Here is a 14,892-nt window from a genome sequence, read left to right on the forward strand (position 1 = left end):
CCAAGAGACAAAATGGCGTGGGATTCGCCATTGAGAAGCATTGATCTAGCATAAGACGATCCCACAGAAGTGATTATTGGCTAGAGTTAAGTTCCACTAAATCGTAAGTCTAAATCCTTGGAGCTAGTGGTTGTAGGCATCCTCTTCCACTATAACTGACTTATTCAGTTTGGGAAGGATCATCTAAAAGTCGAGGATTGAACCCAAGGCGGAACGAGACAACTGGAGACTGGAACCTCTCATAAGAATTTCCTTTCTCTCAACTCTATTTTTAATTTCTCGAATCTTCGATTCAATATTCTTAATTCTGTTTTTATTTTATTTTTCGTTTCCAGATCCAAACATTTAATTCTGTTATTTTCTTATTTTTTTTTCCAGGAACACAAGTTTTCTTGGGCAAAATTCTGCCTGGGATTTCACGGAAGAAGACATTGTGCAAATCCAATCCCTGAGGATTTGGTGCTTTCAACGACTGCATCAACTATCTAATTCAGTTTCATAACTACCCAAATTAAAAGACCCCAAATACTCAATGTCATCTCCACTAGACCTATCAGAATATGCTTCTACATCATTTACTTTCCTACCATTTGTTTTCTTTCTCTCAATTTCACTAGTGAGGTCTTCAAAATTTAGTTCAGGTTGAAGGTCATCTATCATAATAGTTCTTTTTTTTCCCTATAAATGCTTTATATTTTTCCATAATCCCTCTTATCTCTTCATCTTCATCATCAGACCCATCCTCTAACTCTTCTGTACCACTTGAGGCCTCCTTTTCATCATTCTCTAAACTTTGGGACTCAATTATATTATCTTCATTACCCTTATACCACTAACATAATTAGACCCACCAACCCCACCTATCTCTTTATTACTCCTTTGCCTTTGGCTTAAATCACCTATCTCCTCAGAGCCTACATATATTAGTGCCCTAATCAAATCCATGCTTTACTCTGCAAAAACAACCAATTACAAGCCTACACTTAATACTAAAAAATTGCAAACAAAAATAACATGAGTTCCATAAAACGATAACAATATATGCAGTACATGTGTATATTAAATTTCAAATAAAAAAAATATTGTTCTCTGACCTGTCTATAATCATCGTCAATAATCTCAATTCACTTTCACTCCCTTAAAAAAGGTGTGTTGTCAAAGAAATTAAAAAATATTAATTATTCAAAATCAAAATGAGTTCCAAATCGTATTATAACTTGGAACCATATCAAGGAAAACCTATCAGAGCATGAACTCAAATTCGAAATCTCTCAATTTTGTTTCCCAAGTTAGATATTTATTTTGAACCCTCAAATCAATTTTGAATTATCATAAAACAAATTTCAAAGAAAATCCAAAAAGAACTCTTAATCGATTATCAAATTCCTTAAAGCAAATAAAAAAAGCCTAACCCAAATACAAAACATAGTTTAAAATAACAACAAATCTCGGGTTTCAAATATTAAAAACCTGATATTTCAATAGCAAAACACAATTTATTCCTTCAATTGTTAACGAAAAAAATCATAAATAAAAATTAGAAAAAGATTTTATAAAAAGAAACAAAAAAGAAAAAGAGATTTTCAAAAAAAAAAATCAGTAGACCCACTCAAGATAAAATACAAATCTTACTTGATATTGGTTTGTTTCTTTGATTGCAAAGAAATTTGAAGAAGATGAATAATTTAGTTGCTGTATGGTTTAGGGTTTAACTTTTGAAAGAAAACATGATTAAGTTTTAGTAAAGAATTTCCCAAACAAGGGGATTAACTTTTAATTAAGAAATTAAAAATTAAAAGTTAAAATTTTTATGTATTTTCCACATTTGAAACTGTGATGGTTTCATATGCCATGTGTCAGCCATACATTAGTTATGTGTGCCACCTCATAAAAAAATTAACATCATTAGCGTTTTGGAGTATTTTGTGTAACGGTTGGCAAGTTTAAGTACCAAATTGCACCAAAAAAAAATTAAGTATCGAATTAAGAAAAAATACCTAGTTCAAGTACCAAATCTTATATTAAGCCTAAAAAATACAAAATAATTTAAAAATTTTACTAGATATTAACAATGACATCAATAAAATATTTTTTATAAAAGTAAAATTGTAATTTAAATATATTATTTACATATTCTTTCGTATTATTTCACCGCGCGAAACAAAGTAATACTATTAATTCAACTAACTAAATAACATAGTACTTGTTACATCTTATTTCTATTCCCTCGTAATAACTATTTAATTCTTACTCCATTTCATTTCAATGAATCAAATATGCCATTAGTTGCTGAATGCTAGCTTTTTGGTTACAAAATAAAAGCTTTTTCTTTTGAGTTTTTATAATAGGATTGTTAATTAAATAAAGATTGTTGTTCAGAAAATTCTATTTTTCCATAAACGATAACTTTAGTATCCTTTTAATTTGATTGATACGAAAAGATTGAAAAAAAAATATTTTTTAATATTTTTATTTAATTTTGGTTAAAGAAAAGGCTACTTAAAAAATTATTATGTATTTTTTTTAATATTTTACCTAAAATGTGGCTTTTAAAGCCATGCAATAATTTGTTGTTGTCGAGATTTCCAATTTGTTTATGTTTATGAGCAAGTTACTAGGTGTTGAGTACCTCACATGCAATTAATGATACAGAATTTAAAATAGACAATGTCTCAATTTTCATTTCTAAAGTAAAAGTTTGGTGCAACGCTCCAATAGCATGGGTTCTAATATGAAACAACAAACTCTCACCAAAAGCCAAAATACAAATTTAACTGCAATATTCTTTACATTTTACTTGTTTCATTCTTACTCATAATCCCATGCACAGTTCATGATTACCAATTCTTTTTCTACAATTTCACATTCCATTATAAAGCAAAGGGCAAGGCTATACCCCTTCAATTCATTCATTGCAAATAACTATGGAAAATCCAACCCAAGTGCAACATTCTGAAGATGAAGATGAACATATTTTCCGTAGCAAATACCCACCGGTTTCAGTGCCGGATAACTTGACGTTGCCGGAATTTGTTCTCCAGGATGCTGAGTTATATGCTGACAAGGTAGCATTCGTTGAAGCAGTGTCCGGGAAATCATACACGTACCGTGATGTGGTTAGGGACACGAGGAGGTTTGCCAAGGCCTTGAGGTCGCTTGGCCTTAGGAAAGGCCATGTAGTTCTGGTATTACTCCCAAATATTGCTGAGTATGGCATTGTTGCTCTTGGAATCATGGCTGCCGGCGGTGTTTTCTCAGGTGCAAACCCCGCATCGCACCCATCGGAAATAAAGAAACAAGCTTATGCTGCAAATGCTAAGTTGATAGTAACAAATGGCCCAAACTATGAAAAGGTGATGAAATCAATCCTCTAGGCTCTATATGGTACTTGTCTTTTTTTTCTTGAAACCTAGGAAATGTAATGGCACATAATATATGGTAATTGAAAAAGCAGGTGAAGAATCTGGAGCAACCCGTCGTTGTGATAGGCGAGGAGCACATTGAAGACGCCACGAATTGGGACGAGTTGCTGGAAGCCGGGGACCGTGCAGGTACAGGCACTCGGTTTACTAAGGAAGAAGTTCTCCAGAGTGATCTATGTGCCCTCCCATTCTCATCAGGCACCACAGGGATTTCAAAGGGTGTAATGCTGACCCATAGAAACTTAGTGGCTAACTTATGCTCCTCGCTCTTTAGTGTTGGATCGGAGATGATCGGTGAAGTCACCACATTAGGCCTAATTCCTTTCTTCCACATTTATGGTATCACCGGAATATGTTGTGCCACACTTAGGAACAAAGGGAAAGTGGTGGTCATGAATAGGTTCGATCTTCGGACATTCCTCAATGCACTGATCACACAAGAGGTCACATTTGCCCCCATTGTGCCACCGATAATTCTGGCCCTGGTTAAGAACCCCATAGTTGAGGAATTTGATCTTAGTAAGCTCAAACTCAGGGCTATAATGACTGCAGCAGCTCCATTAGCCCCTGAGCTTCTTGCTTCGTTCGAAAACAAGTTTCCTGGTGTCCAAGTCCAAGAGGTAAGCAATGACCCTTTTAAAGCCACTTGAATCTCATGCTTTGCCTTTATAGTACTGGATACTTTATCTGTTTGATATTCTTTTTGCTACTAGGCATATGGACTAACTGAGCATAGCTGCATCACACTCACCCATGGAAACCCCATGAAAGGCCACGACACTGCAAAGAAAAACTCAGTTGGGTTTATCCTTCCTAATCTAGAGATCAAGTTCATCGATCCTGATACCAGTCGATCCCTTCCGAAGAATACCCCAGGCGAATTGTGTGTCAGGAGCCAATGTGTAATGCAAGGTGCAAAACAATAGTAACAGCTATACATCATAAGATCATTTGAAATCATATTGGAATGTAAAAAGGTTTTTGAACCTTACAGGTTACTATAAAAACAAGGAGGAGACAAATCGAACCATTGACAAGAATGGATGGCTCCATACAGGTGACATTGCTTATATAGATGATGATGGAGATATTTTCATTGTGGATCGCATAAAGGAGTTAATCAAGTATAAGGGTTTTCAAGTAAGCTCGCTCAACATTATGACATTTTTCTAGCTTTTTTCCTTTCTAAAGAAAAAACCAACCCATATACTTTTTTTAACTTGATCTCATAAACAACAATAACCTTGTCATATTTCAGAGCAGTTGAATTGAATTGGCTAAAATTTGGAAGTGTTTGGTACTTTCACAGGTAGCTCCAGCGGAACTAGAGGCCATCCTCCTTACTCATTCCTCAGTCGAAGATGCAGCAGTGGTGCCGTAAGTATTAGCAACTATGTTTGCCACTGTATCCTATACAATAAAATGATGCTCTAAATGCATAAAAGGATTAAATATTATCCAAATTCTTTTATTTAGATCTGTCCAAGTTATTTTTATTTTTTTTAAATGTGTTACTTTTTTATATTTAATGTTTTCTAATTTTATATATAATTTTGTTTTATGAAACTTTCAAACATAAATAAATTAATATATTTTTAATAATTACAGTATGTATAATGGTTATATATATAATTTTTATATGATTTAAATTATAATATATTATAACATTGAGAAATAGATTAAACTTAGAGCTTGATACATATTTTAAGCGGATATTTTTATTTTTGAACTTATATATTTTTGTCAAATCTCTTTCAAATATGAGACAAATTTTTATTATTTTGTCGAATATATTTAAGTATTGAATAGATAAAGTCATACTTGTATTAAACATGTACCTATTTGTTACACTCAAACTTAATGAAGAGTGGAATTGAAATACAGGCTGCCTGACGAAGAATCAGGGGAAATTCCGGCGGCATGCGTTGTGATGAACCCAAATGCCAAAGAAAACGAAAGGGACATAATGGAGTACGTAGCCTCCAATGTTGCACACTACAAGAAAGTGAGGGTTCTGCAATTTGTGGGCACCATTCCCAAATCCCCATCTGGCAAAATCATGCGAAGGCTTTTGAAAGATAAGATGATGGAAAATATGCCCAAACCCCCTTCCTATTCCTAATTCCAACATTTCCTTCAATAAAATCCCTTTCTTTTCATTTACTCAAAGTAATCCATCTCATTGTTATGATCTTATGTTTAAAATGAAAAATGAAAATGCTTGCAGTCTCCTTATATATAATAATATTAATAATAGCAATATGTTACTATCTCTGTTTCTGCTACTTGATTTGGTAGTTAAGAGGGGACAAAGTGTCAATGTGAATAATTGTATATTAGGGTTTAGAAATAAAAATGTCAAAATATGTTACAAATAATTGTTAAAGGGGTCCTAAAAGATTAGAATGAAAAAAGGGGGGTTTAAAGGATAGGTTGACAGTTGACACCCATATTTGATTGTACGTACGGTGGAAGCTCTGGGTTGACAAATTTGCTCAGAGTTAATGACATTATATTTTTAATACTGAGTTTAAAGGTTTATTTTAATGGTGAAAGTGAGAAAGATCCACCATCTAAACACAAATTGTGGTCCCTTGGATAGGTGAATTATTTTAATGTTTTGATGCTAGTATGATTATCATAATCCAAAAAATTGGACTTCCTTAATTATAATATGACAGAACATAGAATAATCATCAAATACCTGAGAGTTAGTTGATATATTTTAAAACCAAAAATAGAAAAAGGTTTCATTAACTTATAATAATTAATGTCAAGTAGATTTTGCAGCACAAACTCTTAATTCAGGAATTGTAGGGATGATTTATTCTTTTTAATATTTTGAATTCTGCCCCCACCTTTCCAATAATCTGCATTGTTTTATTTTTAATCAAATTCTTTAAATTCTTATTTTCTAATTTTTTGTATTTTTTTAAAATTTGGAATTTTATTATAAGATCAACATTAAATTTATTTATTAATACGTAGCTTTTTTATAGGTAAAATTTTAATTAACAATTAAGGGATTAAAAATACAACATCGGATAATATAAAAAATAGACCTAATATTAGTTGGGCTGGCTACCTGTAACTGACGAGAAAAAGGCAACCCTTTCATTACCGTCCAAAAAACTACTACTCCATAGTCCATACTCCATAACCTGCAAAAGTTGCAATGCAATCAGCTTTTGACTGGCACGTGTCATTATTTTAAATAAATTCTACCTAATTTAATTTCTGCATTTAAAAAAAAAAGCTACTGCAACAGTAATAATACAACAAACAAATAAATAAATAATAATAATAAAAGGAAATAATTTCTTCCAAAAAAGCTAGGCTTTAATTATTTTTTGCCCCACTCTCACCACCTCTTTCGTTGCTTGTCCTTCCATTTTCAGTCTGTGAAAGAGACCCTGACTCGGTCTCAGACTCGGACTCGGCTGTGGGCTGTGCTTTGCTGTACCTTATCTCCTTTCTTTTTCAAGATCTTTAATCCTTCTGCTCTTTCTTTTTCTATTCTTTCTGCCCACCATTGAAGTACGCATCGGTAAGTAACTCAATCTCACCAGAAAGCATTTGCCTTGCCTTTTCTTTCTTTCTTTCTTCTTTTTTTATATATGTTTTCACTTTGTTTTTACTAAACGCCGTTAATAAATAGGAAAGATAAAACAGAGTTTTCATTTTGGATTAACAAAGAAAGCAATAATGAGGTACTGGAGTTTCTAAAAATGGGGAAACATCTCTTGTTTTTGCGGCTCAGATTGAAACATCATTTTCTTCCTATCTTCTACCTTTATTATGTGAACTTGTTTTAACTTTAGAAAGAAAAAAAAAAGAAGGTAAAGTGCGTTTTTTTTTTGTTATGGTTCCTTTTCTTTTCTTGTTTTCTGGGGAAAATAAATGGAAACGACTGCGTTTATGTTTGTTAAAAGGGTTCCTTTTTATTATTTTTTACCTTGTATTTCTGGCTGAAAGCTGAGAAGAATTTATCAAAACATTAAAAGGAAAACGATATGACGAATGATATCTAAGAAGGGGACCAAATACTTTCTACTTTTTTAGTAAAAATGAATATTTTAGTTTATATGTTTGTTCTATTTCTGTTTCAATGCAAAACTTCATATATATTGTATGGAGAAAAAATTTGTGAGTAGAATTTCTTTTTTGTTTATTTTTTTGGTTGACATGTATGGTATTTGTTGATTGGTTTTAATGGTTCTCGTGGGGGTTCAAGTAAAAATGGTTGTCGGGATAGCTTTTTATACATCAGTAAATTGTTGAATTTATGGTAGATATTTTTTGGTACAAGAATTTATGGTAGATTAGGGTTTCATTGAATTTTGTTTTGTACAGTAGTTGTGGGTCTGAGTCAGGGACCTACTTTGCAAGATTTCCCAGATAATTGAATTGGAATTATTGAAAGTGTTAGAGTGTTTTTTAGACTAGGTTACTTGATTAAAACGTGAATCCTTTTATTTGTTTAATTTTTGGGTTCCTCTACTTGGACTTTGTTACTGCTTCTTAGAATTATTGAAGATAGTGGGGCGAGCAGAGAGAGAGAGAGGGAGCTGCTTTGTTAAAGAGGCTAGACCGGGTAGTTATTGTTGGATGGGTTAATAGATAAGCTAAATTCTTCTAGATTTTTGGTGGTGGAATTTACTGCTGATGTTGAAGGTTTATGGAACACTACTATGTTTTTACTTGGGGTTGAAGATCAGCTTACATTCGTACAAGACTCGTATAGAGAGACAGTTTGGAACTATGGTGTCAGTTTGTTTGCGTTAGCAATAATGAATGGATGAGAAAAAAGCTCTACTACTATTCTAGTTCGAATCTGCAAGGTCCAATATAACATACTTTTTGTCGTTGCTTAAGCTCTCTTTTCTGTTGGATATTGATATCTGCATAAAAAAACGCTCGGCTTGAGAAGTGATTGCTTTGTTTAGTCGAACCTCTCTACTACCCTGGTTGCGATTGTTTTGCTAAGTGGATTTGAAGTGGCATCAACAAACCCTTTTTAGTTTAAACTTGGGGAAGGAGTGGACTAAATATTGTTTCGTTGAAGTGGATAGAAAATTTTCTAACTTGTACCACTCTAGATCTGAGAAACAGAGAGGGTTGGACTTTGATGCTGTTAGATTTAGAGGTAAGTTTTGAACTTGATATGCAGGGATTAATTTTTGTTTATCAGTTGTTTTGCGGGCTATGTGTCTATAAGGATTCTTTGAATGGTCTGCTTCATATATAAGGTTACTGAATTTAGGATGATTGAAATTCTTTTCGTTTATTTCCTTAATGAATTGAGCAAACCTCTAGGTTATATTTTAGGATCTGTTGACAAGTGGCTTGGCTTTTATATGAAGAAGATTGTTTGAACTGTTCTGTGAGTTCTATCTCTCTCATGGACTGGAATGCCAAAACCCCGTTGCAATGGGAGTGGGAGAACCTAATGATGTTAAATGCGACACCAACTGAAATTCCAAGGAAGCTAAGATCGGCAGAGTGGGATATTGAGGGCGAGGAAGAGCTGGACTCTGGGTCTCTCTATTCTTCTGGTGCTGCTGCTGGAGGTAGTGGTGGTTCTGGATCAGATTTGGGCCTTATTTCTTTGTCTAAAAGTTCGAAATCGGCATCCATTAATTCTTCATCTGCGGGAGAGGTAAAAGTGACCACATTTACTTTGGAGGCTTTTGAAGCTATACCACATGAAATTAGCAACAAGAAAAAGGTTTCCAAGGTTGAGCACACCGGTAGTTCCCCAATATTTGAGGCTTCAGTTGGCTCTGGTGAGCCATTGCTCAGTTTAAAGCTTGGCAAGCAAACATACTTTGAAGATGTTTGCACAGGAAGCAATTCAAAGACTTCATCTTATTCAGCCACTCCTGGACCATCCCCTTCCCCGGCAAAGAGATCCAAACCCAATTGTCAGACAAAACATATTCTGCGTTGCCAAGTCGAAGGCTGTAACCTTGACCTTTCTTCGGCTAAGGATTACCATCGGAAACACAGAGTTTGTGAAAGTCACTCAAAGAGCCCTAAGGTTATTGTAGGTGGTCTGGAGCTCCGGTTCTGCCAGCAGTGTAGCAGGTAAAATATTGTTTTAATTATCTTAGTATTGAAGACTTGAATTTCTTAGTTGATGGTAGTGATTTGATTCTTTACTACTGAACTTGTGATTCTATCTCATTATGAATGTTGAAATCATAATTTTCATTCATGATGTCAAAGGTTCCATGCTCTGTCAGAGTTTGATGAAAAGAAGCGAAGCTGCCGCCGGCGTCTTTCTGACCACAATGCAAGGCGCCGCAAACCACAGACAGATGCAATCCACTTCAGTGCTGCAAGGCCTTCACCAGCAGCATATGGTAATGGTTTCAGACCCAAGTTTGATATGTTTTCATTCATATAATTTTTGCTATATGCTACCATCTCAAGAATAGACTAAGACACTTTATTTTTTCCCTTTTCTTTTACCTCTCAAATTATGGAGTTGAGTTATTTCATTAACCAAGTCAATCTGGATTTTTTTCATTTTATTTAATCAAGATGTTCTTTAATAAATGGTACTTGGTTCTCTATGGTAATACAATATCTTAATATATGCTGCATTTGGTTGAAAAAATGATGTCAGTAATATCTTGACTGATTCCTTAACTGAGTTTTATCTTGACATGTTTATCTCTTTTAAAACAATAATACCATCAGGGGCATCCTCAAGCTTTTCTGTGTTCTTTTTCCACTTTAATCTGTAAATCTATAATAGACATTATTGAATTCGCAACTAATTATATATAATGGAAAAGACATAGTTTATGCAAAATTTGGCAATTTATATACCTGAAATTGCCTTAGTTATAAAGTCTACAGTGTCCAAAATGTCTATTATGCATATGCTTCTTGAATTCCTATCATGCAGTTCTTGATATTTGTATGCCATTTAGATTAAAGGTGATGATGGTCTGGTTTGAATCGGTTTTGGAAAATAATTGCGGTTACCTTTTAGTATTTTGGTTTTAAAAAAACTAAACCAAAACCAAACTGAATATCAAATGCAACTGAACCAAACTGAATTCCATCAGTTCGGATCTTTGGTTTTTAAAAATTTTTAAAAATTATTTTTATATACTTTTTTGAACTTACTTTCACTAATTTAGATATGATATGTTTTTAATAGTGTATAAAAAATGGGAAAATATTTGGTACACTGCCAGTGGAGTTTTTAGACTCCACAAGCAGGGATAGGGGTTGATAAGTGTCCTGTAGGGGTATGGTAAAATATTTAAAATATATATATTTAAAAAAAGAGACACATGTCAATTTTTTAAGGTTGCTTGTGGAATAAAAAAGGTACACTGCCATTGTACCACATACTCATCCAAAAAATTAGAAACTAATTATGAATTAAATAAAAATAGAATTCGGTTCGATTTGGATGAAAGCAAGATATTGGTTTTTTATCTTGTAAATTGAAAACTGAACCGAACCAAACCAAACTGAATATATTTAAATAATACCTGAACTGAAATTGAACTGAACACTATGATTCAAATTGATTTTTGGTTTTCTCAATTTTTTTCTTTTTTTGCTGTGTTCTAATTTAGATTTCCACCAAGATATTATGGGAAATCATGCATATTGCGTTTTTATTTTTTCCTTTAATTTAACATGATCAAATAGTTTTGGGAAAGCTCAGCACTATATTTTGTTGGATGTTATGCTTCTAATATAGTTGCTGTTCCACCCTTAAAGTTAGAAGTCATATGCAATTTTGTTTGTTAGCATCTCTTAAAGGTACCATCTTGTGCTCATGCTTGTGCAGATGGGAAACAACTGATGAGTTTTGTCTGGAATAAAGTGCCATTTCTTCATAATGCTAGGCCCAATGAAAATTTTACATGGGAAGGCACATTTGTCTCCAAGTCCTCTGAAACGAAAGGTTATGCACCTACAAAAGCGGGAAATGCAAATGGACAGCTGCAACTGCCAGGCAACCAGCTGTTGAATTCCATGACATCTCGGTGTTACGATTCCAACAGATTCCTGCCTGTAAAGGGCAAGCAAAACACAGTTGAGGTTCTCAACCAAGGTTCGTTTTGTTTTTCTTACTAGGAAATAAGATATATCTCATATGCAGTTGGTTTTTTATTGTTACAAATGTACTTCTACACAAATTTACTTTTTAAAGCACCTAGTAATGTAACAAAATGCCCTCAAGAATGCTCTCTTTATAGGTGAGATTGTTCGTGTAACCTTGAATCCTCTGCATTATGCAGATTTATGCTATCACATTCTAGATTTTGTCCATGGAAAATTGTGCTGTCCATTTTCCTTGGAACATATATATATTTATATCATTCATTTTTCATAAAATAGTGGAGGGACAAATAAGGGTGCCTTTTCTTTTTCTCTAAAGCCTTTGTTGTGACAGTGCAAGCTGACAACTATTAGAACTAGAAATTACCTTTCTTGTCCGGCTTCTTTGAGCTAAAGGATGTAAATGGTCATATGATATCTTTACTGCTGAAGTATACCCCTGAACCACCAATCCTCGTAGCCCTTTAGATGTGTTTGATGATGAAAAATATTGTTCTCTATGGAGTGGTCCATGAACATTAAAGTGCCATGGCTGCCCTCCATGGGAAATTGGGGTAATGCTACTTGAGGTCTTTGGCTTTTTTGAAAACCTTTCTGGAATGTGATTACATAAGTTCAAAACGAAGACGTATGATAAAACAAATATTGCAGTCTAAGAGACGTGTGTTATTGATCCTTGATAAGTCTCATGCTTGTTAAAGATGATATGGTCTCGTAACTAAACTGATTTACAAGCTTACACAAGTTTTGTGAAATCTTGTAGGTGTAGAAGAATCCACAGTTGCTTCAAATATGGGTACGACGCAAGATCTTCATCGTGCTCTCTCTCTTCTGTCAAATGAGTCTTCGGTTTCTTGTGAGCCAAAACAACATGGTTCACTTGCGTACCCTGTGCATGTTAGTGGTAGCAGCATGTCTCAGCCCACGATGAATGTGATTTCGCAGAGTTTCCCCATTCCATATGCCTTATCTGAAAACTGGCAGATGGAACAAGAGCAGACTACTCAATCCCAAGTTGAGGGTGACAACCATCTTCAAGAGTTTCAGATTCTCAAGGTTCCATATGATAATAGCTTTTATTCCAATCAGATGAATTGATTGCCACAAATCTTAAACTTTAATTTTTAACTTGGTAAGGTTCACACGTTGAAGATAATGTAATTTTTCCTGATCCTATTTTAGTCAAATTTACTCTTTTAAATAATGCGTGCAGCTGGAATTCACGGGGGTAAAAGCCATATGCTTCATTTCCTTTGTTTTTCTTTCTTTCTTTATTTTATTTATTTTATTTATTTTGCTTAAAAATGCCATGTAATGTTATGGGATGGACTACAATGATTTAGTAGGGCTGAGCAGGGAAATTAAGAAAATAAAAAATTTATTCGTGTCTCATTTTATTTTGATGTTGTTATTATTTAATGCATTCCCCCGGGGGTATAAAAATAATACACAAAAAATTACACTAGGGAACGTGGGTGTCATCACACTAGCAGGCAGAACTATTTAAACTCTACCATCAATCATTACTTAATAATTTCGTGGGAAAAGAACACATGTATAATTTTTTTTAAAAACACCAAATGGAGTAAAAAAAATATTCTTTTGATGCGGCTTATTGGTGACATTGGTGTTAAATTTAAAAAAAAGGCCTGACAAAAAAAAAATTTAAGAGTGAAGAAAAAAGATGGTGTCACCGACGTGTTAAACGGCATCAGTTTTAAAATTTTGAAAAAGTTTACCATTAAAAATGGGTGCTGCCACGTTGCAAGGTGGCACCACCACCTTATAAATTGTCTCATTCCTCGGTCAAAAAACGGTTTCCATTGTTTAATAGAACAAAAGAAGAAAAAAGCTTGTTTAACAAAACGAGATAGAAAAAAGAGTTTGTTTAACAAAACGAAAAAAAAAAGAAGAGCTGCTAGAAATCAAAATTAAAGATCAACATATTTGCTTTTCATTTTAGACTTCAAAAATCATGTTTGAGTTGATAAGGTTAGTTTGTAATTATTTTTATGTAATTTTATTTTATATTGATAATTAGTAGTATGAGATGCAAGTTGTTTGATAAAAAGTTTTTCTTTTGTTGCTTTAAAATAGTATGAATTGATTTAATAGGAACTAATATATATATTAATTTTTAATTTATTTTACATATTAGTATTGAAGATGAATTACCAATATTTCATATACATCCATTTTGATGGGTAATTTTCAAACAGAAGTTGGTTGTATATTTGAATCGTGCCATAAAATAAGATTGAGGTTTAACAATAGTGTAAAACTTGATGAAATGAAACAAAAGATTAGTGCAAAAATCGCTTGAAGTTGTGGGAGGAAGATGTCCAGACTACTCTACAAATTTCTATTTTTGTCAAATTCGTGCAAATATAGAAAGATGGAACTTGTAGAGGATGATGACGTGGAGACCGTGATCGAACTATATTGTTCGTTTGGTAACGTTGAACCAGTTGAGTTGTCCATTGAGTTAGCGGATGCTGAGCCCGTTCAAAATGTCGCTCCATTAAATCAACAATATGAAGTTCATAACCCGTATATAGAGGTTTCAAGAGTGTCTACCACTAGGCGATTTTCTACACACGGATTTGACTTTGATCTGAATGTTGGGTGGGTAGAACTATGCGATTATGGAGTGACATCAACATGGGGCGACAATTCATACGATGCTCCTAATGTGTATAATAACCCTAATCCAGGTCCCTATTTACAGATACACCCATTGATGATTGGTACCGATGCAAATTGTGAGAAAAATGATGGTGGTTCTGATCACTAGGGTGAAGATTTTAGTGACCCCGATCTCAATGAGGTCTCAAATGATATCAACGAAGAAGACCCAGACGATGATGATAATGTATATGCCCTTCCGCTTGGGAACTAGACTCATGGCATTGTCATACGGAATGACCCTTCAGCCTAAATGTTAAGCGTAGATCCCGATTTGCACATGCATCTGAGTTCCTTGAATACCTAGATATAATACCTTGTCACAAGTTGACAACAAATTTCAAATCAGAAGAGTTGGCTGTAGGTCAACAATTTACAAACAAGGAGGAATGTGTATTTTCCAAAAAAAAAAAGTATTGCATAAAAGTGTCAGTGGACTACAAAGTTGTTGTATCTAAATAGACATTATATATTAGGGAGTGTTGGAGGTCTGCAGAAGGTCGCAACTGGCGGGTACGAGTTGTATTGATGTAGAGGTCGTAACTGTAGGAGATTGGAAAATATGTAGTGCCTTGTACATGTACGGTTGCACAAATGACAGAAGACCATTGAAAACTTGATACAAAATCAATTTGTAACTGCATCATGCCACTGGTGAAAGACATGGCCACCATTCTTGTATCGGTCTTGA

At 33.9% G+C, this 14,892-nt stretch overlaps 2 protein-coding genes and 1 long non-coding RNA gene across 10 annotated transcripts; 2 read left to right on the forward strand and 1 right to left on the reverse strand.

The window, feature by feature from the left end:
• The first annotated feature begins 2,907 nt into the window (after positions 1-2,907).
• On the forward strand, positions 2,908-5,692 carry LOC107908281 (4-coumarate--CoA ligase-like 1). The gene is made up of 6 exons (XM_016835505.2): positions 2,908-3,353; positions 3,455-4,042; positions 4,136-4,334; positions 4,417-4,562; positions 4,732-4,799; positions 5,307-5,692. The coding sequence occupies exons 1-6, from the start codon at positions 2,925-2,927 to the stop codon at positions 5,542-5,544; spliced, it is 1,668 nt and encodes a 555-aa protein (XP_016690994.1). The 5' UTR covers positions 2,908-2,924; the 3' UTR covers positions 5,545-5,692.
• On the reverse strand, positions 5,323-6,930 carry LOC121214724 (uncharacterized). The gene is made up of 2 exons (XR_005910445.1): positions 6,791-6,930; positions 5,323-6,583 (listed from the first exon to the last, which is right to left on the reverse strand). It is a non-coding gene; the product is annotated as an uncharacterized lncRNA (long non-coding RNA).
• On the forward strand, positions 6,733-12,908 carry LOC107909863 (squamosa promoter-binding-like protein 2). 8 transcript variants are annotated; one of them, XM_041087882.1, is made up of 6 exons: positions 6,741-6,969; positions 7,948-8,568; positions 8,751-9,509; positions 9,651-9,787; positions 11,242-11,508; positions 12,280-12,908. In XM_041087882.1, exons 3-6 carry the CDS (start codon positions 8,824-8,826, stop codon positions 12,612-12,614), a joined length of 1,425 nt encoding a protein of 474 aa, XP_040943816.1. In that variant the 5' UTR covers positions 6,741-6,969; positions 7,948-8,568; positions 8,751-8,823; the 3' UTR covers positions 12,615-12,908.
• The last annotated feature ends 1,984 nt before the right edge of the window (positions 12,909-14,892 follow it).

This window comes from Gossypium hirsutum, chromosome D02 (genome assembly GCF_007990345.1).
Source record: "Gossypium hirsutum isolate 1008001.06 chromosome D02, Gossypium_hirsutum_v2.1, whole genome shotgun sequence".
NCBI classification, from domain to species: domain Eukaryota; kingdom Viridiplantae; phylum Streptophyta; class Magnoliopsida; order Malvales; family Malvaceae; genus Gossypium; species Gossypium hirsutum.

What these genes read in the sequence shown, in the direction of transcription:
- LOC107909863 (XM_016837548.2), top strand. Translation starts at nt 8,824, where the DNA reads ATGGACTGGAATGCCAAAACCCCGTTGCAATGGGAGTGGGAGAACCTA. An exon ending in TTCTGCCAGCAGTGTAGCAG is followed by an intron (nt 9,510 to 9,650) that starts GTAAAATATTGT and finishes ATGATGTCAAAG; the next exon opens with GTTCCATGCTCTGTCAGAGT. An exon ending in GCCTTCACCAGCAGCATATG is followed by an intron (nt 9,788 to 11,241) that starts GTAATGGTTTCA and finishes ATGCTTGTGCAG; the next exon opens with ATGGGAAACAACTGATGAGT.
- LOC107908281 (XM_016835505.2), top strand. Translation starts at nt 2,925, where the DNA reads ATGGAAAATCCAACCCAAGTGCAACATTCTGAAGATGAAGATGAACAT. An exon ending in CTGGTGTCCAAGTCCAAGAG is followed by an intron (nt 4,043 to 4,135) that starts GTAAGCAATGAC and finishes TTTTGCTACTAG; the next exon opens with GCATATGGACTAACTGAGCA. An exon ending in GAAGATGCAGCAGTGGTGCC is followed by an intron (nt 4,800 to 5,306) that starts GTAAGTATTAGC and finishes ATTGAAATACAG; the next exon opens with GCTGCCTGACGAAGAATCAG.